This window comes from Polypterus senegalus, chromosome 7 (assembly GCF_016835505.1).
Source record: "Polypterus senegalus isolate Bchr_013 chromosome 7, ASM1683550v1, whole genome shotgun sequence".
Taxonomy (NCBI): Eukaryota; Metazoa; Chordata; class Cladistia; order Polypteriformes; family Polypteridae; genus Polypterus; species Polypterus senegalus.
The window spans coordinates 42,212,589-42,236,700 of NC_053160.1; the positions used below are offsets into that span (position 1 = coordinate 42,212,589).

The window sequence follows — 24,112 nt, forward strand, 5'->3', positions numbered from 1 at the left end:
CTACCTAGAAGGGGGTGACATCAGATATGTGATTTTTTTTTCTTAAGTACTGTAGATCAGACCTTGTTTGTAACTTTCAACCTGGGAATCATTTCTCCTGCCTGTCATTGCTGAAAAAACATCTTGAAAAGTTCTCCCTTGGAGTCCTCTTTCATCATGACAATGCTCCACCACACAGAGTGCACAAGTCAGTGGAAAAACTACAAGAATGTAACTTGAAAATGTTGTCTCATCCCCTTTATTTGCCAGATTTGCTTTCTGCTGACATCATTATTTTCCCTGAGATGAAGAAACACCTGTGTGGTCACCATTTTGACACAGATGATGCTGACATTAAGAAGGTGGTGCAGTGGTGTGACTCACAAGAAGTTTAATTTCTCCCAAAAGTATCTGGAGGGTGGAACACTGGTGGGAGAGATGTGTTCAACTTCAGAGAGTCTACATTGAACAACCCTAAAACAGAATTGCATTTAATGAGTACATTAGAACATTTTGGATAGGGTTCCTCATGTCTGCATCCTGTGTCTGAACAAGATAAATAATATCATATCATCCAATTTGATCATATCCTTTTTTTGCTTCCTCATAGAATTCCAGCACGTTGGTAAAACATGACCTCCCTCGTCTGAACCCATCCTGACTGTTCAGTAAATTTCCTGTTCTTCCCGTGTGCTGTTCATTAATAATTCCTTTCATTAATTTTCCTGTAATGCAAGTTAAACTTATGGCATATAGTTACTTGGATCTGCACAATAACCCTTTTTATATAACGCAATGATATTTGCCATTTTAAATAAGAAAATAATAACAAAGCAGTGGTCAATAAAACACTATGCTGCCCCCATATTGTACTGTGCATATATGAAATATATCCAGTGCAATTTTATATATACCTGTACATATAAAAATATGTTAATTACTTCATGTATAACTATTAAAGAAGGACAGCATACACATTTAGTTCAAACTTTTATTTGTAACTTCACTGTTAAACTGATCTTCCCATAATGAAGCTAGGTCTTTCTTCTGGTCACATGGTCATAGATGACTGCTTGTATATAAAGGCTGGTTTTTATGGGTGTTCTTGAAGAATTATCTCCTGGTGGTACCTATTAAAAAATAACAAGGAATCAGTTACATGAATCATTCTCTCTGGAGAAATACTTTCTTTGAATTTACTTGCAAATATTTGTTATTAAATATTTATATTACTTCTTATCAGTTATCAAATGTTAACTAAGGTCTGAACATTGCTGAAGTTTTTGGAATACTTTCCTTCCATTCAGTTAAAATTTTTTTTCATCAATTTTTTATATTTACTGCTAATCAGTAATCAAATGGTAAGTAGGGTCTGAACATAGTTGGCATTTTTGGAATAGTTTTTTTCGATCTAACAATTTTTTTTAATTATTTAGATTTGCTACTAATCAGTGAGAAAATTATTTGCAGGCTCCAGGCAAAGAGATAGAGCACACATTTATGCTTTTAACAAAATATTTAATGTCCAAAAATGTAGGGTTTGAACCATCTCTACGTCATATGAGAAAACACCACAAAACATTCATTTTGATTGACATTTACTGTATGTCTTAACCAAGAATTCATTTTCAAAACAAAAATGGATCCATTGATTATCTTGAGATTTTTACATTTTTGTTGAAATCTACATTTGCTCCAAATTTACTAAAAATACTATAATTTCTTAAAATAAAACCAATTTTTTGTATCAGTTCCCTGTTTTATACATTATATAGTAAGTACTGTATAAGAATTCACTCCACTTGGACTATTTTTGCATTTGCAATATTAATAAAAAAATTAATTAGAGGGCGGCACAGTGGCGCATTGGGTAGCGTATTGGGTAGCGTTGCTGCCTCGCAGTTAGGAGACCCGGGTTTGCTTCCCGGGTCCTCCCTGCATGGAGTTTGCATGTTCTCCCCTTGTCTGCGTGGGTTTCCTCCCACAGTCCAAAGACATGCAAGTTAGGTGCATTGGTGATTCTAAATTGTCCCTAGTGTGTGCTTGGTATGTGGGTGTGTGTGCGCCCTGCCCATGGTTTGTTTCCTGCCTTGTGCCCTGTGTTGGCTGGGATTGGCTCCAGCGGACCCCTGTGACCCTGTAGTTAGGATATAGTGGGTTGGCTAATGGATGGATGGATGTAAATATTAAGCAGGGGTTCTCAAACTCGGTACTGGGGGACCACTGTGGCTGCAGGTTTTTGTTCCAACCAGCCTCTGTTTTTAATTGGACTCCTGGGCTAATTAAGTAAACTGTTGTTTCCCAGATTGCCTGTTTTGGGAACAATATACAAATTAGAAAACTAAGTTTGGTTAAAAAAAAAAAGTATTAAAATGTACTAAGCAATTATATGTATTTTTTTCTTTTTAACAGTATTTTCATCTTGATTGTCATTCTACTTTTCTAGGTGTTCTAATTGTTTAATTAATCTGTTATTTACTACTTTGTGGGGCTGACGCTAAAGTAGTTGCATCCTTTCACGATTGAGTGTTGTTTGCTTGGGTTTCGGCTCTGCTTGTTTTAAATTGTCATTATTAAGATTCAATGAAGGGAGCAAACTGCACAGAGAAAGGGCGAAATATAATAAAAAGAGAGTTAAGCATTTAAATCTATAGCAAAAACAGAAATATTTCTAAGTTTCTTATAAATGTAAAAATCATGCTGCTGTGCTTTTCTGAATGTAGAATAAAAGATAAATGATACCAGCTAATGAAATGAGATCAGTGCTATCAGGTGTTGTTACTGATTAGGAATCAGGTTGGAACAAAAACCTGCAGCCACAGGGGTCCCCCGGGACTGAATTTGAGAACCCCTGAATTAGAGGACTATACAGAGCCACCTACTTATATAAGAGCATTTGTTACCATTTGTCATATGAACTCACATGATATGGTAAGTGGAGTCAATCTATGCAGTTTACAGAGTCAACCTTAATACAAGAAAAAGTGTCTGTCCAGTTGCTATGTCTCTGTCATTCCAACAGATGGTGCATCACAAACATTTGTAATACATTTTAGTATTTTATTACTAACAATGTTTGTGATGTACCATCTCTTGGAACCACAAATACAATACATTTTATTGTAACATGCAAAACAAAACACATTCTAATAGATGGTGCACTGGAAATATTAACCCTGAGGTCCATGTTGATTACTTGGGTTTCAGCCCATCTTAAACAGGTAGCACAAGCACAGCTAGTTTTAGATAACACTTTCTATATGAAAAATTTCAAACAGAAATGAAATACTTTATAATCCCACCAAAAATACGTTTTAGCACAATTAATGACAAGAACAATACATAAAATGATGCATCATTTTTTTACTTCATTTTATAAAAGTTTATATTGAACACATAATAGATATACAGAGCTATATAGTTATGCATGTACAGTAAGTTTCATGAGTATCTTACGTTAATTGATGTGTCGAAACACCAATGAGAATGAAAAGGGAGTTACAATGTGCACAATAACAATTTATGTTCCGTTTTTCAGAACAGTGAAAGTCCTACCTGAAGACTACTAACATCACCTCCAATCCTTTCAGACTTCTTTTCCGCTCACAATGCCATTAAAGAGAATGGAAACAGGAAGTCACTGTCATGTAACCCGTAGCAATGGTAATGAAAGCACCATTTTGTATCCCATGTTATACAAGATGCATTGTACCTAATTTTTTAGAGCTGCTGATTAATTGCTGTTTAGACATGTGATTAATGCATTTCTGCAATTAAAATCTTTAACACAACTCCTAAATGCGTTAATTTAATCCAGTTAATTTGACTATACTTTACACTTTGTTAATGAAGTGGCGCCAAATTAATCCAATTATATTAATAATAATAGTGGGTCACTGGCACTTGATTGTTTTGTGTGTTGTTTCTTTATAATGAACATCATCCATAAACACCAGTAAAGTAGCCACCTGTCCCTTACAATATGGGATTGTCCCGTATTGAAGCATAAAATACTGTGTACTGTACTGAATCATTAAGGGACGCAATTTGTCCTATATGTTCACACACAAGTATAATATATACACTAGCTCTTGAAAGTGCAGAGAATGACATATGAACAATTAAAATAAAAACAGTTATTCAAGCAGACTGAATGAGTTTAATTTCTGTGGCCAGCTAACATTACAGACAAACAAGTTCCACATGCTAAGTGAGGTTGCAGCTCAATATCATTGTTGCCATTATCCGGTGCTCACACATTGATTGGAAAAGAAGACAAAAATTTGTCACACTGCATTGTATAGTGGAATGTCCAGAATGAGATACTACACACACTGGAAACACTACTATGATGATTTCCACTAATCCAAGTCCACCCATAAAAGAGGCTGCCGAGGTAAAGGTCTGGTGGGAGACAGAATGTCAGTGGGTCAGCCCTGTGTGTGGCAACGAATATGCTTGATGTCAACCTTTTTCAGTCACTACGGAGGTTTATGTGACCTGAAACAGCACAGTGCAAGTGCTACCCATGTCTGAGCAGCAGAGAAGCAGATGGCACAGAGTTGATTTGCTTGATTTTTTAAACCTGACTCAGATCTCTACCAAAGCAGGTATGCTGTTGTTGTTTAATTAAATGTAAGTTACCTACTATAGCCTACTTTAAAGCGTACCTTAGCCAAGACTATACTGTAATCAATAAAACTAGGAAACAATTCATGTAAAATGACCATGCTAATATTTCCATCTGTTTGGGTTCCGTTTGGGCTGAAGGTTAAGATACTTAGTTAGACATCAAATTATACAGTCTACGATAAAATGCAATTAAAAAAATCTCAATAAATACTCCTAACAGGCTATCTTGTATGATCTAAAATTTTTTTCATTCTGACGTGCTTTATGTTATCATCTTGATCAGGAATGGAGTAGTAATGCATGTTGCAATATTACTTTTTCTCTTTTTTCAAGTAAATAGATTTACTCTGATTACAAGTATGGGTTTTCATATCTGTACTAGAAGAAAAATTAACACAAGAACAGCTTTTAGTGCATAATATTTTATAATAAGTAAATATATCACAAATTTAGTTACCTTTTTGTAATTAATGACTAATACAACTAAGTTAATTTTAACAGTAATGCTTCCCAAAACTGGTGTCTTGTGAACATTTGTTTTCTGTATCTGGATATCACAACCATTGCAAATAAACTGGCATGCTTAAGCAACTGGCTGAATAAATAGTTTTACTCTCCACCCATACAATCAGATTGTGATTCAGACTATGAATGCCATGAATGTAATTACCCAGATCTACATGCTGTCAAATAAACGACCCACACGACGTAGCGCAACGTAAAGAGGCTTCGCCTCTGATGTTGACGTCCGAGGTTCGATCTCCGAGGGAGTGTGTATGCCTGATGAGCCCAGAATTACGGCGAAAAACGTGTCACCTACTCTTTGCATTATTTGACAGTAAACTATTCAACCATTCTATGATCTGCTTCTTGCAACTGAAAGAGGGCACCGTGGCTGATGTTTGCCGACTTGCAGACCAACCACAAGCATTTTATATATATATATATATATATATATATATATATAGTATATATATATATATATAGTATATATACAGTATATATATATATATATATATATATATATATAAAATTTAGTTGAGTTTTCATGTATAGAGTAATACATTCTAGCAGTGTTTGACATTATAATATAAACAATATATTCAGTTATTAATGTCTTGCATTAAGTATTTTAAGTGTCAGATGCTGGCCACTGAGAACAATGAGCAGAGTGCCATGTAATATGAATATTATACATGTAAAATGCAAACTGAAACAGAATGTGCTAAAGTGGAGTAGCTTTTTACTGTAGATCAGTTTAATCATAATAAAAGAACTGAAATGACTTTACTAGAATGCTTCGAAGCATAAGCACCCCTTTTCAAATAATTTCAAGGTTTTTAAAATTACCTAAAAACTTAATGCATCTGTCACTATATTGTTTAAGAACCAAGTTAAAAATCTTGAACCTTAGCTAGAAACCATTAAAAGGTAATCCCCCATGCACATCCTGGTACTGTTCATAGAATTCAACGTTGCAGTTGTGGGGCATGTAATCCAACACTATATATTTAGCAGACTTCATTAAAATTGGTCTTGTCCATTTTGGGAGAAGGACATCCGAGACAGAATTCTGTTAGCAGCAGTGTATTTTGCTTTTTTTAACTAACATCCCAAGGTATCCTGTATTTACTCAACCCGAGGAGCTTTACTTACAGTATATGCAAGTATACACAAGCATAAGCAGCAGAAAAAAGGCCCAGAAGGAAATAGAAAAGACAACTAAAGCTTCACCTAAGCTTAAACAGGCCTCAGGTTCAAGTTCAAGGTATGGACTGCCAAGAGACTGATCAGGAACAGACAGGTGAAAGAACAGATTTGTGTGTACCTGACACTGCAGGATCGGCTCAGGCTGAGAACGAAACTTGGATTGAAACTGCAAGTGAGTTGGGCCAGGAAAACTCATCGATTTCAAAAGGTTCATTGGAGCTGAGAATGGCCTTACTATACTTGCTGTCAACTATCCCCCACGAGTCAGTGGCACTGACTCCAACCGGGCTTACTACTCCGCCCGTGGAGTATGGAGAAACCCTCAGCTCAGACTGTTCATTTTGGTTAACAATCACCACAATGATTACCGCAATAACTACCGCTCTCAGGGAAGACATAAATAAGCTAAAGAGTAGCATAAAGAAGATTACAAATAATATAAATAATATAAGGAAAGATATAAAAATGACAAAAGAGAAGCTGCTTCAGGATATTAAAGACCAGGAGAAATGTTTAAGTAATCGCTTTGAGGCAACCTTAAAAGGTTTGCTTGACAAAATTGAGAAAAAACACAGGAAAATACGAGTAAATTTGAAAATAAATTTAGAGCACTTGATGCTCAGTTTGAAGATGTTAATGACTTGTATTAATATAATTGAACAATTGGCATCCAACGCTGATGAAAAAGAAACAGCTACAAAATCCGACTGCAAAGTGCTTAGAGACAGACTAACTGGAAGATGGATACAGAAGAAATAATATCAGAATTGAAAGTCTTTTTGAAAACTGTGAAAGTCCTAACCCAGTGAAATTTAGAGCTAAACTATTCTCTAAAATAACTGGAGAGGACTTAGAAGCCTTATTGCTCGTTTTGACAAATCAAAATCTAAAGTAAATTTTATGCAACTTCTCAGACTGAAACAAGAAAACAATAACAATAATAAAATATTGAATATAACTGCATTTTTATTTTACCTGATTTCTCACAAACAACAGCTGCTAAACATGCTGCATTTTACAGCATTAAACAGCTCTTATGCAAAGTTGAAATTAGATGCCGCCTCTTGAGAGTGAATATTCAAGGTAAGTTCTACATTTTTAGTCCTCTGGATGAAGCAGAAAAAAAGAGCTAAGGAAATTGATTCTGACACTTTTTGAAATATGATCGCTAGTCGTATCATGTCCTGGCAAGGCAAAGAAGATTTCACCTGTAATTTGGCAGCAAGCTGTTTCTAATCTATCATTTTCACTCCCACAATTGTATATGCCAACACAAAAATAGGCTTTATAGCCTTAACTCCTGGCAAAACCGAAAATTAAGATTAAAGCTATTTTATGCAATAATGTACTACCTTAATTTAAGACTATAAAATATCACCAAAAGTTTAGAAGCAATGTTTCTATGACCAAATAGTGAAATTTGTGAGCTGGAATGTCAAAGGTCTCCGTCACGAATTAAAAGAAAGTATTCTTTTGCCTATAACAGGACTAAACGCCAAGATAGTATTTTTTACAGAAGACTCGCTTATTAAGCAAGGATCAGATTCGGTTGCAAAGAGATTGGACTAGCCAAATATTCCACACCAGCTATACAGAGAAAACCAGAGGTATGGGAATCTAAATACATACAAAAATTTCATTTGAAGTATCAGATGTAGTATCTGACCCTGAAGGGCAAAATGTAATCATGATGGGAGATTTTGATTAATATCTGTGCTCTCAATGTGGATGATCAATGTGCATCGTACAGACCAATCTTATTTCTAAATAACGATGTTAAAATACTCGCCAAAGATCTAGCTAGAAGCATTGAGAAAGTGCTTCCTTCTGTAATTACATAAGACAAAACCAGATTTATTAAAGGCAGACACTTTGCTTCCAATGTTCGACGTCTGTTTAATGTAATACATTCACCCATAAAGTTTAACACCTTGGAGATCTTATTATCTTTAATTGCATGGATCAAACTACTACTGTATATACCAGCACAGATACCTCTGTCTGCATCAACAGTTTGTATTAACAACTTTAAATCAGACTACTTCAAACTAGAATGTGGTACTAGAAAAGGATGCCCAAAGTCACCACAGCTATGTGCAATTGCCATTGAACCATTGGCTGTTCATTTTCGAAATACATATGAAATGAAGGGGATTATCAGAGAAGGACTTGAAAAGAAAATATCACTACAGTATATGCAGATGATACGATACTATGTATACATCGCAGATGTAATCATCGCAGATCAGTGTAAATACCTAGGGGTAAACATCACAAGAAAATATAAAGCTTCTTTTCAACAAAATGTTCCTGTCTGCATGGAAAAACTTAAACAAGACTTGTATAGATGGTCTACTCTGCACTTTAGCATGGAGAATTAATACTGTCAAGATGAATATCCTTCCTAAGCTTCTTTTTCTATTTCAAAGCATCCCCATATACATTAACAAATTATTTTTTTAAGAACTTACTGTAGATTCAATCATAACCTCATTTATTTGGAATTCAAAATATCCACGTATCCAAAGGGCAACTGTACAATGACCTAAAGCATAAGGTGGCATGGCTCTACCTTACTTTCAATTTTATTACTGGGCGTCAAATATACAAGCTATAAACACCTGGACATTGACAAAATTAGATGAACACACACAAGCTTGATCTCCAATAGAAATAAAATCCTGCAGTACTTCTTTATATTTCTTGCTTTGTACCCCAGTAAATATAAGTTATCATCAATATACTAACAACCTAATTGTCCTTAATTCACTCAGAATATGGAACCAATGTAGGAAGCATTACAAGATGGAGAAGCTATTATCTGTGGCACTTGTACACTATAACCACCTTTTCCACCGTCTCAAACTTACACAGTTTTTAATGTTTGGAAAATGTTAATGTACAGAAATAAATCAATTAGAGATTTGTATATAGATAATGCTTTTACATCCTACAAACAATTGCACTCCACATTTAGCTTCCCATCAACCAAATTTTTCCACTATTTCCAAATTAGAAACTTTGCTAAATGAAATCTGCCCAATTTTCCTCACCTCCCACCTTTTCTATTCCAGAATAAATACTGATTAGTATTCAAAACTCAGACAACATTTCTATAATATATAAAAACATTTTAAAGTCCCTTCCTTTCAAATATCCCAGAATACAGTGAGAAAAGGATCTCTTACTCAACATTTCAGAAAAGCAGTGGAAGGCAGCCACGGAATTCACTCCAGCTTCGTATGTGCAAAGCATACAATTACTGAACTTAAAATATTTTATTCAGCACATATATTTCGTTTAAAATTGTCCAAAATGTTTTGAGGGCAAGACCAAACCTGTGAATGTTGCAATCAAGCTCCAGCTTTTGGGCATGCACCAAATTAACATCTTTCTGGGTGTCACAATCGCTCCTAATCCATTAACAGCTATGTTTGGTGTACTCCCAGATGGGATTAAAGTGGGGAAAGACAAACAAACTGTAATTGCTTTTACTTCCCAAATAGCATGTAGACTTATCTTGCTCAACTGGAAGAATCCTAGCCCACCTCTTTTAACTCAGTGGGTTACTGATGTTATATACTATTTGAAATTGGAAAAATATGTAATTCTCAGTTAGAGGATCTGTTCAAATTTAAAAAAAAACTTGCAGGATCTAATCAATAACATTTTAGAATAGCATTTATATTGGGGAAAATGATTCTCTTCCCTCTTTACTACTCTTAAACGTTTTACTCTGGCTGCTGGCCTTCCTCTCTTTCTCTTGGGTGCAGGTTGAATTAAATTTAGTCTTGTCAAGTTTGACTTGACTGTGTGGAATGTTACTTGCTTTTAATAAAATAAAAAAAATGTATCCTTATTTGAAAGACCACCAGATAACATAAAGCTCTCTAACAAATTTGGATTACTAGAGTGTAAAGGAAACAAAATGGCAGCTAGATCAAACAAAGTAAAGCCCTAGACAGCATTCTTAGAGATTGCTAAGGGTGATTAGATGTAATATAGTCTTATCATAATATACTGTATAACACAACATTGAGGAAAGGAAAAGCATCATGAGTCTTACATTGCTGATTCTGCAGTGACAGAATGAGACTGTTAAAAGAATCTCATTTTTGAAATGGATGAATTGTTTGGCCGTTGTGTTGTTATGTACAATTGATGGCAAACTTGCCTTCAGCATGTGACCAGAATATGTTATATGCTGCAAGTCTGCCTTGATTTTTCGTGTTAATATGTGTTTATCAAGTCCCATCTGTCTGTGTTTGCGTGCCACCCATGTTAATGTAATGAATTTGCTGAAACTTGTCTGTTTTAGAGTCAAGGTGGCATTAGGGGACCGCCCTATGACAATATATTTAGTCATCTGTGTGATATTTATATATTTTTATGGTAACCATGTTCAGTGGCAGACACATCAAAGTAGCATGAGTTCTGGCCCATACAAACCAGGCAATTTAATGCCGTTTTTTTTTCTTTGTTTTCTCTGGTGGAAAGTATGGTTATGGGTGTGTTTACCACATTAAATAGATAACTACATGCTTACTGAAACAACAAGAAACCAAAAAGCAAAATAAAATTCATCTGAAGAAAATAAAGAGATCTAGAAAACTGTTGGAATATAGCCCAATTTTTAACAAGTGTTTGGAAATCAAAAACAAAAACATAAAAATATTCTTCACTGATAATGTTATCCAGATTTTCATATGTTAATAAAACACATCACTCTTATTGGTTTAACCAATCTGATCACAGCATATGAGATGAAAATAGAATAGACTGTTCAGATTAAATCAATGTTAATCTATTTATTTTATAATGCACTTATCCGTTTCTGGTTTGCAGGAGTCAACTCCTATTCTAGCAGCAATGGTGCAAGTCGAAAAACAATCCTGAGAAAGGAAACACTGGCTCTCATGGTCACAATTACTCATATGAGGCCAATCTGGAGTCACCAATTAACTTAACACACATATCTTTAGTAGTTGTAGTAGTAGTAATACCATTCTCACGTTTACAGTAAAATCCTCACGTGCATGTCTAACCAACATGCAACAAGTCAGCAATCTCTGGCACCATGATAAGGAATGTAGTATGAAAACAAGAGTACCTGGGGAAAAAAACTTGCAGACACAAGATAAATGTGCAGATTAGACAGATAGAGAGTGCTAAGGCCAGTAGTCATACCCGGTACTCTACAGCTATAAGGCGGCAGCAATAAACACTGTCTCACCCGCTCCTGCAAATCACTGTTTGTCATTGCAAAATCTATTGGGAAATCATACAGTATGATAGAATTTTGACCAGGAATTAATAAATAAAGTAAGGCTTAAACATATCAAGGACTAATCTCTAGGGTATATATTTTTTATCTTCACTAAATAAAATTAGTTAAAACAATGACACTGCTGAGAGGTTTGATTCCAGCTCTAGCCTGAGCCATATACTATTATGTGTGGAATTTCTGTTACATCTTTTTCCATATCTTTCTGTCCTCTGCATCTTTCTCTGTTACACCCACCACCTGCACGTCCTCTCTCACCACGACCATAAACCTCCTCTTAGGTCTTCCTCTTTTCCTTTATATATATATATATATATATATATATATATATATATATATATATATATATATATATCAGAAAATGTTTAGTGGAAAGAACAGATAAAAGTGTAAATGTAGCATAAACAAATAATAAAGTAAGCTTGAAATAAAAATCATTTCAGTTACAGACAAATGAAAAGTCAACGCAACACTTGAACATGAATCCTACCTTTGGATCCACATTTATGACTTTCCTGTCTCGCTTGTTCTTGAAAAGAAGACCAGATGTCGAGTTCTCAGCAATAACTTGGTAATTTGGGCTCGGATTTGATGTAGAAACTTTACTTTCCCAGTTAAAAAAACTGAAAAAAAGAGCAAAGATGGTTAAAAGGATATTTTAAAGGTTTTATTTTGTTCAATCGTAGTAATTGCATGTCACACATGTAAACCATTGGAAGATGACGGTGAAACACAGTCATTGACAGCTTTGATGTTGTTTCCCCTAGAGTGGAGGAAGACTTTTTGGGTGAACACTGATGTCATTTGGGCACCATAGATTGAAGCTCTGCCCTTTCTACGCAGCAGATGCAAGCCCCATCCCTTCTACCTCTGCTTCTATACAAGGTAAAGAACAACCAGAAGACACCATTTACTTTGGTCCCTGATCTCTTTGACAACAGATCTACTATCAAAAAGGCTAAGAAGCTGATAATTTGATTTGCTTCCTCACCAAAGCAACTTTGAGTTAATTAATTAAATGGGGCTTCTTTCTTGTTGTTTCATCATCCCGACCCTCTCTATGTGGTGTAAAAGTAAACTACAACAATTTTAACTATCAGGGATAAATATGATAAAACAATCTGCTTTTTGCTTAACACTAGAAGAGATATATAAGATTTAAATTCAAAAGTACTAGACACTTAGATATAATTAAAAATGGAAATAAGAAAGAAAAAACTGATGAGTCATAGTGTTATTATGCTACTTTTCATTTTAGCTAAAATCCAACCAGAAAGATTTGACAATGTCCTCTTATTTGAATATTTACTCATAACACTTTTCAAACCTATTTTATCATGTTCAAATTTGTATAAAATTCACTAATGTTCACCCAGTCCTTTTGGTAGATTTTTTTCAGATTTTTATGTGAATAAGCCCCTCTATTCCTTTCATAACTGTGCCACTTTCCACTGTGTGCTTCTTATGCAGGGTTCACAAAATCAGTAGCCCGACATCGTAGGACTATTAGCTTTTCCCATCGGGCTACAAAAATGTAACACTGTGTACAGTCTGACGGGCTCTCTGAAATTATACTCAGAGTGAAATCAAATTCCCTCCCTTATTCACTTTGTCCACTTTCATGACTTGCTATTTTAATTAAAAAAAGGGATCATGGAACAAACAGGATTTCAATCATGATGATTTGTCTGCAGAGACATGTACGCCTGTGCGTGTTGTGGAATATGACCGGCCAGTCATCCCGGCCAATACCCCCAGGCCACCAGATGGAGCTCTCTCTGCAGCATGGAGGTGTCCCGAATACCAGCAGGGAATCATTGACAGTGGAGTTTTCCTTTACAGCCCTGCTGGATACCATGGGGGCCAACAGAGGATGCTGCAGGGAGGCCCAGAGACTTGTACATGCCCTATAACCCGGAAGTACGTCTTAGTCACAGCAACAGGAGGAATGACGTACTTCCGGGATGAAGAAGAGGACTTTTGATCTGACCCGGAAGTGATAGGAAGTCACGTGGACTGTGGGATCGGAAACACTTCCGCGTCAGGGCATATAAAGGACTGTGGAAGATCCCAGTCGTTGAGCTGAGCTGGGTGGAAGGGTGGCAACGCATCTGGGAATAGAGGATTGTATTGATTAGTGATTGTATTGTAGTTTATGAGTATTGTGGAGAGGAGTGTGCTTTGTGTACTGTATATTAATAATAAAGTCAAGTATTGAACTTTTACCTGGTGTCAAGTCTGAGGGTTCAAGGGGACAACAGCGTCCCCTATCTGTCACAGTGTGTATAATGAGAAGAACTGGAAAAATATGGCGATGAAGGGGTGGATTATCTTGTCACAGCCTGAAACACTAAATGACCTCATGCATTTCTTTATAAATGGGGGATTGTTTGAACTTTTTTGCCCTGACAAGGCAATTAGTTCCTGGATGTATTCTGGAAATGGTTTGAGACACCTGGAACATAACACCCCAGCAAGATCAAAGAGCACAGAAGTGCACAGAATCCAAAGAAGGAAGGTGATGAAATTGTGCTCTCTATGTCGAGTGGCACTCTCTCCTCTGTGATTTCAGTTGAGATGACAGATTTTGAATCTGACACTGACTGATTCATGTTTGAATCCATCATATTGTTTATACAAGTTTCAATTCAGTTAGAACCAAATGCACATTTATTTTGATTGACACTTGACTGTTGAATAATTTAAGTACGATTGTTGTTTGTGTTTGGAAAATAAATATTTTCAACTGATTCTGTTGACTATATCTAACTTTCTAAATTAAGAAATTGTCTTTTTTTCTTTAAGCTACTTGAATTCTTTTCGGGCTACCAGAATCTGAAGAGTACCTGCCAGAAGGGCTACCAGGGAGTTTGAAATTTTGTGAGCCCTGTTATGCACTTTTGTCTTTACATTTGGATATTAAATCACAAAACTGTCAAAAGTTATTTTGCTGATATAGAAAACAAGTATTAACAACAAAATGAAAAAATAAACAAGAAGAGGTTATTAACTGATGAAAAGTAGAAAAGTAGGATACATAGACCTTAGCTGTGTTGTCCTCATTAGGTGTGATTTCACTCCACGGTTCTTAATAATTATATTACAAATCTACTGTATACCTGACTGACTCTGCATGAAGGTGGATGGCAGTAGACCACAAGGCTATCCAAAAGCTATGTGGATAAGCACCATATTTAAAAGAGTTGGACTCAAAATGCACATGGTGGTTGATTATGCACAGGACTGGCACACGTGGAAAAATATATAACGCTATGTTGGGGGCAACATCACAAAGATAGATGAAGAGGAAGAAGGAAGACTATATATGTGCAGTCATTTTTTGCAGCCTTCTTTTTGGGAACACCAGTGAAACACCTATTACAGAGTAATTTAGGGTTCATTTCTCATGCTACACAATGAAACTCCAACAGATAAAGAAAGCAAACAGGCAGAGGAAGCAAACTTGAGCACTAACAAAGGCAATTTTGTTGTGTATAATAACGCTCCATTAGGTTAAAAAAATTAGTTAATTTAGATGTGGTTGTTCCAAACAGCTTAACAATGTTTGCATATTCATAGCTTTTAACAGGGTAAATCCTTTTTGTTATACTTATCATTATCAATTTAAGTGTACGTTCAGTTAGAAAAGAGGTGGCTCAGCAAGTGAAGGCTAACGTGAAAATTTTGATGCATCACTCACCTATACATGCTCATTCAATTAACAATAGTCATTTACATCTATACTAATGCACAAACAGCTTTTTGAAAACCTAAATACATCTGCGTATATTGGTTATGGTCCGTACTTTCAACTCAGTGTAGACAAAAAACAGCAAATATAACAAGTAAAATGCTAAGACTTAACTCTAACTACACTACACATTAAATATTGCATACATTCTTATACATAATAAATTAACAGATCCTGGGTTAATGTTGAAGTTTTTTTGGAAAAGTCTTTAGAAGTTTTTTTAGATTAATTTCAATAGCATTCTTATAATATGTACTGTAAGAATAGGATGTTCATTTAGACAGAAAGACAAAGATTATAGACGTTGGATTTCATGCTAGTTGTATGCAAAGTTAGTGAAATACAGAAGGAAAATTATGTTTATACAGCGCCAACAGAAACAATGAATTACATTCCTGCCAAAATACAACTTTTTCCGTCAATAATTACATCAATACCAAACCAACACCATAGAAAATTTCCCTGGTTGACCACTCTTGTGCAATGGTAAACCACACAATAATACTAAGGAGAAAGAAAACAATATGATAGACATGTTATAGTTAGGAGTGTTGAGATGGAAAAAAAAAATCTAAAATTATACATTTCACTGAAATGCTTGTCAAACAGATTTCATGAACAATATATCATGCTTGATATGACTTTATTTTAAAGATAGTTATCTTTTTGTCTAACTGTCTTCTTTCAAATGGTTGTTTAAAAAAATGAAATATCTAAGGATAATACAATTGGTGGACAGTTTATTAGGTATACCTGCTCAATGAACTTAATTGTTTCAATCATGTGGTTGTATAAATAAAATAGAGAAAGAATAAAAGGTCAGAAAATCCTTTGGGATTTGGTCAGTCTAGAATTTTCAGAATCAAATTTAAGGAGAAATAAAGAAGAGATAAACAGGCAAGTTGTGTTGGTTTATTATACAGAATGCTTTATTTTTCAAAATGAGTATATTTATTTGTTCATTATAACAAATCCTATTGCACAGATTGAGGAATGGAACACCAGTTTGATTGGCAGATGCTTCTTTTGTTTTATTTAAATACTTTTGTACATTACCTTATAATTTCTTTATGTCCATATGATCCGTGTTGCTTGTTGCTGCTGTGTAATCTGTAGTATCTGTACTATCATCTGACACAAAAAAGTCCAGAAACATTTCTGGAATGGTATGGATTTCTGGCATGTAAATGTTGTAACTATTACTGTATATATGGCAGGAAGCATTATCTAGATGACATTTACCATAGTATGATTATAAGCACTATGCTTAGTGGTTTCAGCATCTCAGAACACATGCTCTCCTGGTATTTTCATGCTCTACAGTCTTTAGGGTTTGTAGAAGAGTGTACAATAAAAAACAAAACATCCAGTCAGTAGATTCATTATTTGCAGGGTAAACCTAATTCTCCATTTAGGGAGAAGCTACACTTGTAACAAACAGTATGTTAGGCACACAAGAAGATGGTGAAGCAGGAACTAGTGTGGTGTCTCTGCTGCAGATATGGAGCTATCCCTGAACACAGTAGTGATTCAGGGACTAGGCTGGAAAAAACCACTGTGTTTGGTTTAAAGCTTTTCTTAATCCAAAATTTGATTGAGTTGGGAGGAGAAAGCTCAAGCACGTATCTGGTGTGAGGAACAGATTACACTTTATTGAAAGAATGACAGGCTAGGTACAGTATATCCTGTAAATAGCCCAGTCAGTATTTGCACAACAGTCGCTACATGAGTTGCCGTGACATGGTCAGGTAAAAAAAGCAAAGAGAGATACAAGACAACACAATGCTCCCGCGCCCAATGCTTTTTCTGTAAAGCAGATTTTGACTGACTAAACATTCCTGTCCTCGATCATGATCCCTGTTCGTCCGATTTAGCTCCCTGTGATTTTTACTTGTTCCTGAAAATCAAAAGTGACCTGAAGGGAACACATTTTTCTTCAATGGATAAAGTGAAGACAGAAATGGCAAGCCTGTTGAAAAGCCTAAAGCAAGAAGACTTCCAGTACTGCTTCAATTAATGGAAGATACGTATGGAGTGGTGTAGAGATCGGGAGGGGGAGTATATAGAAGGTGACAATGTATAGAATGCTGTAATTTATCAATAAATATTTTTTTTTACCAATCTGGTTATTTTTGTGTCTCACCTCGTATATGGATTTTTTTTTGCAATAATTTGAGAGTCATTTAAGGTACTTCCAATTTTTCCATAAAGAAATCAAATAAGTCAGAGAATAATATAGCAAATGAATCAATTAAGGAGAAGATGAAGTATATACAGCACCTTGCCAAGGACAAAAGAGCAGGAATACAAAACCAGCAGGCTTTTGAAGGGAAGTCTATAGGTAGAAATAGCACATAATAAGCAGCAGGGCTCAAGAGTAAAGCTACATGCAGCAAAGATCAAAGAACTGCATGTAGAAAACAGCACAGTCAGGGCTGTGCACAGGAAATAGCAGAGCAGAGTGACAAAGTGATGTCTTAAGCAGCAGCAAGCAGTGGACCAGGAGCCAAGATGTGGCTGGACAAGAAAGGGATGTAAACAATTGTAGCAATCAGGAAAAAAATCAGTAAAAGAGGCCAAAGAGGAAATCATATATTTGGTATTTTCATAGAGCAATTAAAACCATGTGAAATTGGAAGAAACTTTTTAAAATCAACAAGTTAAATGTAATAAGTATACACATTAAGTACAAAAACAAAAACAGAACAAATCATAAAAAAATCCATAAAAGAAATCAACACATACAGAGACAAAGAGATGTTTGATTTTAAAAATATCTGAAAGACCTATACTAATCAACCATAGATAAAATATACAATTACACAGAATACAGCACAAAAGTCACAGACAATGCAACAGCATAGGATAAATTGATAAATTGTAGGTAGGCTGTTAAAGCTGATAGTTTGAGTAAAAGATTAGTGATGAGTGAGCCCTGTACTTCGTCAAACTAGGTGACATGCATTGAAGTAAATAGGGAAATAAGAACTGATCTAGTTCACAGTGGCTTATAATGGTGGATTGTCCCTGAAAGCTAGGAAAGATTCTGTCAACTATGCTGGATCTACTGTAAGTGAACTGCGAAGACATAAGTGCTAACCACTACACCGCCATGTCTCGAATAACAAAAGACACAGAATGAATGAACACCACAAACAAAATACAACAAATGGCTACAAACTGGCAATTAAGCAAAATAGTTCAATTTTTTGAAATTGCAGCACCAGGCTCAGCAGGAACGTCTTTTTTTGTTTCCAATCTCTGAGCAGGTGGTTTGCAGTTTTTTTCTTCTATGAAGAAAATTGAAACACCTAGTAAACTGTAATAAGTCTTCAGTTATTATTATTATTATTCCACATGTGTTCTCTTTCTCGAGGAGGAGGAAGGCACCTTTAAGGCTTGTTTTGGATCATAGTTCTAGCACATACTGTAGCTAATTATATTTGCAAATTAATCATGTGTTGATGCACTGCCATCACACCAATCACAGGGATCAGTGTTATAAATATTATAGTCATTATAGTCAGCTATTGTACCCCTCTAATGAAAATATTGCAGGTGTTTTTCTTCTGCTACTAGTGCCAGTCGAAGCCCATTTGGAGTTCATTTTGGGGAGGTCCTTTTGGGGGGGTCACCTTCAGTGTCTGGAGCGTGCACCCCTTCAGTAGCACAAATGGAACTCCTTTGTGTATGTACCACATACTTTAATGAGCCTGTGATCCTTGCTGTTCAGAGCATGTGCACTTTTACTTTCATAAACCGTGCACAGCAGCTAACAGTGGCCACTCAGTATCATCAGAGTTTGATGGCCGGTGGGGTTGGAGATGTTGCCCCTTTGGTGTATGCTGCATGTGCCCATTCAGTAGCACAAATGGCACCCCTTTGTATATATAACATGGGCTTTAAGGAGCACACCCCCCTTGGTGTACGAAGTGTACACACTTTAGCTTTCATAAATGGCACTCAGCAGCTAACAGCATCCACCTTGTATCATCAGAGTTTGTCAGCTACTGTATTTGATTCCCTTGCAGTGTCCAGAGTGAGTGCCCATTAACTTTCATAAATGGCATTCCTCAGATGATGGCGCCCAAGGTGGCCGCCTAAGTCACCTAATGAATTGACTGGCTCTGGCTGCTACAGTACTGTGACATCATCAAACTATCATAGGGCACTAAGAAAAACAATGTTTGTTTTAGTTGTCTGCAAGGCAATTTTACAGGAAATATTCATTAAACAAGGTTATCGGCAAATACAGCATATTCTCTATAAAAAAAGCTTTGGTGAATTTCGCCAGTCCTCACTAGTAAGGATATACATAACATGGTAGTGACACTAATACTGTTGAAATTTGTAAAAAAAGAGAAAGCAATTAAGAGGCAAGATACAAGTTACATACAAGTTTTCACTATAAATTTGAACATCAACAACAATCACAAATAGAATGAGCAATTCCTAAGATTAGAAGCAGCATAGCTGAAAAAGAGATTGCCTAAAAATGTTAAAATGGACAAATTGACTTCTGACAGAAACTCAGTGTAGGTGAACTGAGGGGTAATGTGATGGCAACATTCTGTTTCAGTCAACTCTCTGGGAGCAGCTTTTTGAACAAGTGATACTTTGCACTTGAGCATTTGAGGTGCTATATAAATAAAATGGATTATTATTATTATTATGTGCAAGATGACCACTAAAAGACAATTTCAGAATCTAAAACTGTGGCTGATAAATATGATATAAATATAAAAAATGAATAACACTACAAAACCATTGCAGTGCAAGTGAAAGTGCCTGTTATTTATGATATGTTCCTTTACATTGGCAGTGATGACAGGAAAAGGGTATGGCTTCAAAATAACTGTTGAAAAAATACTGCTGCCTGACAGCACTTTAGTTTCTTTCCATGTACCAAAATACTACAAGTTAGGAATATTGGCAAGTGTAAACCGACTCAGTTATGGGCCATAAATAGTGAAAATCCTCAGAAGATGCACTCTTTTAATTATATGTTAAGATTGGTCATAAAGACAAGTGGAGAAAACCTGGAGAAGTCGTTTTGGATAGCAAGAGGTTTTTACAGGCTGGTCACCTTCATGGTTATTTAATTAGTTCCCTGTAACAAGTAAAATGGGAAAGTAGGAATCTTGCCATCACAAACTTTACCAGGAAAAGTAGATTGAAAGCAAAGTGAAGGTAAAAAAGGAAGAGGGAACTGATGGTTCCACTTTTCTTTAGATGGCAGTTTTGAAGCCCAAACTACTACCCTGCTGACAATAATATGGGGTGAAATGCTGCTTCTAAATGAGAATATGAGTTAGTCCTTTCTGGATATTAAACATAATCTGAATTGTAAGTTTCCCTGGAATGGAGCATGACTGGATGCTTTCTGCCAGTGCTCATTGAGCTTACATGAAGGAGGTGGATGAGATATGGGGATATTGGTAAGGTGGTAGTGCCTGTGGGAGGTTAGAGAGATGTATTTAATGGTTTTTGAACTCAGTGCTCATCAAGCAAGCAAGGAGGCTGCTTTATCTGATGGTTATAGTTGGCTGTATAATCACATCTTTAAAAAGCAAACAGGTGATGTTTCATTTGTGCACCCTTTGGGCTGACGTTGTGCTATTTCCATATTGGGCAACTCAGCCTACAGCCGAGGACAAGACAAATTACTAGAACAGAAAGGAATTAAAACCAATCAGACTGAATTACTGAATCTGCATCTGCTTCTGCATATTCCTATCATCACCATAATTGGTGGTCAATCAATAAGACAACAGTGTCAATCGAGTTCATTTATGCATGTTTAGATAGCTGAAGAGTTAAATCATCAAGCTACAGATGTTGTGACAGTGGGAGCAGGACTATCCATTTGGGAGTTTATTCCAAAAAGTATGGGTTTCCATTCCTCCTTCTTTAGTTGGTGTTTTTCTCTGTCTCCTCAAAGAGGTGGTCAGTGAGAAAGTGACATGCTTCTTGCTGAATCATTCATAGCCACAGAGGGCATTCTATGACTAAGGCCTCCTAGTTTGAGATGTAGATTTTGGCCATTTGTAAGGCAGACCCTGATATTTACTTTAAATGGGGAAACTCAATCAATTATAATTAAAAATGCATTAAAAGCACAGGTTTTCTTCAATAAGTGCTACAGAACTACTTACTGCATTAAAAAATTACAGACCAGATAGAAACTCTGAAATAACATTCTCACAATCAAGAGACCACTTGAATTCTGCAGCAGCGCTAATGAATGGTCACAATGTATAAGTAGATCATATTAGTCTCCATCTTTCCCACACAGAATGTAAGCATTATTAAATTTATATGTTCTAAATACTGACAGTTTAATAAAGACATGCAATTAATTTTAAACATAAGCACTATAATTATAGGTAAGGTTTGCACAAATTCTTAGCAAAAAACCCATCTATCATTATTAGTGTTTTCTTAAAGACAAATTTGTCAGTTGTCAAAGCAGTTATCAAAATACTGAAAACACCCCTCATTCTCAGGAATGATTCATCTTCATATTAACCTAAGGAAACAATTCTGAAATGTGTGTTCAGCATGCAAGAGTATCTGCACGAAAGCTTAAGCTGCTTTAAAATGAGCCAACAAATATTTATCATTCTAAGTAACTTCTTTGTGTATCTTAGCATAGATATCACGCAATACCTGATAAGTTCAGTGCTATTTATATTTAACGTTAATAATAAAGGACAGCAATGCAAATATTATTACAGCAGCAAAGCAAAGCTGAAAACACAGGTGCATGGTAGTAGCTGAGGATGGCAAAAATACTGTGTATGAATAGCAATGAATGACCAAAAATGAAGCAATATAAAAATTATAATGTCATAAGTACATCCAAAGTTGGAAAATATTTTCAATCATGCACATGTTTATACATGTGTTAATGGAGTGGTTGAAAGATGTGACTTCTAAGGCAGCATACTTTTCATAAATATCACTCTGTTTGATCCATCGTAATAAAACCTTAAGATTAACACTAAAATAAATATTGAATATTTTAATTAAAAAATCTCTTTAGCAGTTTAGCCACATGAAAAGCTAAAACAAATGTAAAGTAAAATGATTCCTGCACCTTATCGTGAGTATCCATGTTGCTGTTAGGTATTACATATTGCTTTATTTAGTGATGCAGGAAGAATCAAAAAAGTGTCTAGGTGTTCAGATATGAGCTCCAGTTCCAAACTGTGGTGCATGCCAATCAGATAGGCCCACAAAAGCAAAAGCTTATGCAGCCCAGCCCATCAGCAATAACATTTCTGTGGAAATACTTGAGCCGCCGGGCTGCAGAACAGAGTGCTGACTTGTAATGCATGACTGACACAGTGAACTTAGGTTAGTGAGCACAGCTGGATGAGCCAACAAGAACCAATCGATAAAAAGACAACTGATGTAGTCTTTTCATGAACAGGTTCAGAATCCATGAGACCAATCAAAAATCAGGTAGAAGGATAAACACAAGCAGGTAGAGAGTACAATAATGAAATACAAAAGGAGCAAAGGTAGAAATAGAATCAAGATCTAACTATAGCATAATACATTGCAGACCAGAATAGAATGAAAAACGCTGGACCAAATTCATGTTATCAAAAAGCACAACAATCCAAAAATATCTGAAATCAGAAAAACTCCATTGCTCAAGTAAACTAACTCAATACCTAAGCAACACTACCATCAGAACTCTCCCTATTGTTATTCTTTCTGCCTTCCTTTATTTGACTACAAATGACTTGCAAAAGGAAGAGTTACAGGCAGAGTCCCAGCCATTCCTGACATGATAGAGGTCAATAGTTCCACATATACTGAAATTGAATCCAATAAACTTGTTGTATTAACATTTTTTTATATGTAAATTATTGTCTGTTTTGGGTTTTATAATAATCAAAATTCCATATATGTTATAATTTTCCTTTGTAAGGTAGAAATTAAGTTTCATTAACATCTTAATTGTCCTTATTTATTTAATACTGATTTAAAGTTCATTTGACCTCAATCATTGTGCTGATTTTGTAATGGAATAACTTCCATTCCATTCCATTCCATAACTTCCAAGATAATATCAGACACATGCAAGTAGGGAGAGCTAAAAGGTTATGAAAAAGGGCAGTACCGCCGCCAAGCAGAAGAGGGTGTAGTCAATAGCATTTCCTCCTCTTTTACCTTTAGCTATTCATCATCCAACCTAGGACTCCAATTAAAGTTTGCTCATGTAAAAAGTCGATGTTCAGTATTGGATCCCAATTCTGTGTGTAACCATGATGCACCAGAATCAATCTATTTTGACCATAATGACTGACCTTGATGATCCTTTGCATCTTTCTTGAGTAATCATCCCCAGCCCTTCTTCCAGTGTTTGTCATTTTATAAATATTGGGGTGACAACACTTTTTGCTATCCTTTGGTGGGTGTAAAATAATTTAAACAAACAAGGATGTGGCTCACCTTATTTGAATTCCAATTGGATTAAAATTCAGAGCTTGTTTTAAGTATTTTTACTAAATATATTATTTATAGCCTTGTATGGTAGACTTTTTCAGGTTATGATGCTTTGCTTTATTACCTGACAATATAAGCTCTAGCATGTCTTAGCCAAGTGAAGTGTCTCTAAAACACTGAACACAGTAAATTATCTACACACATTTCCTTTAATTTCTCCATCCATCCATCCATCCTCTTCCGCTTATCCGAGGTCGGGTCGCGGGGGCAGCAGCTTAAGCAGAGAGGCCCAGACT

The 24,112-nt window shown here is 35.7% G+C and overlaps 1 protein-coding gene across 1 annotated transcript in view; it reads right to left on the bottom strand.

Moving 5' to 3' along the window:
- Nucleotides 1–956: 956 nt before the first annotated feature.
- cfap299 (cilia and flagella associated protein 299) overlaps nucleotides 957–24,112 on the bottom strand; it is a 358,409-nt gene continuing 335,253 nt past the window's right edge. Inside the window, exons 5-6 of the mRNA XM_039758533.1 lie at nucleotides 12,096–12,228; nucleotides 957–1,109 (exon numbers count right to left, since the gene is read on the bottom strand). Of these exons, the coding sequence (XP_039614467.1) occupies nucleotides 1,014–1,109; nucleotides 12,096–12,228 (229 nt within the window). The 3' untranslated portion in view covers nucleotides 957–1,013. The remainder of the gene's footprint in view (nucleotides 1,110–12,095; nucleotides 12,229–24,112) is intronic.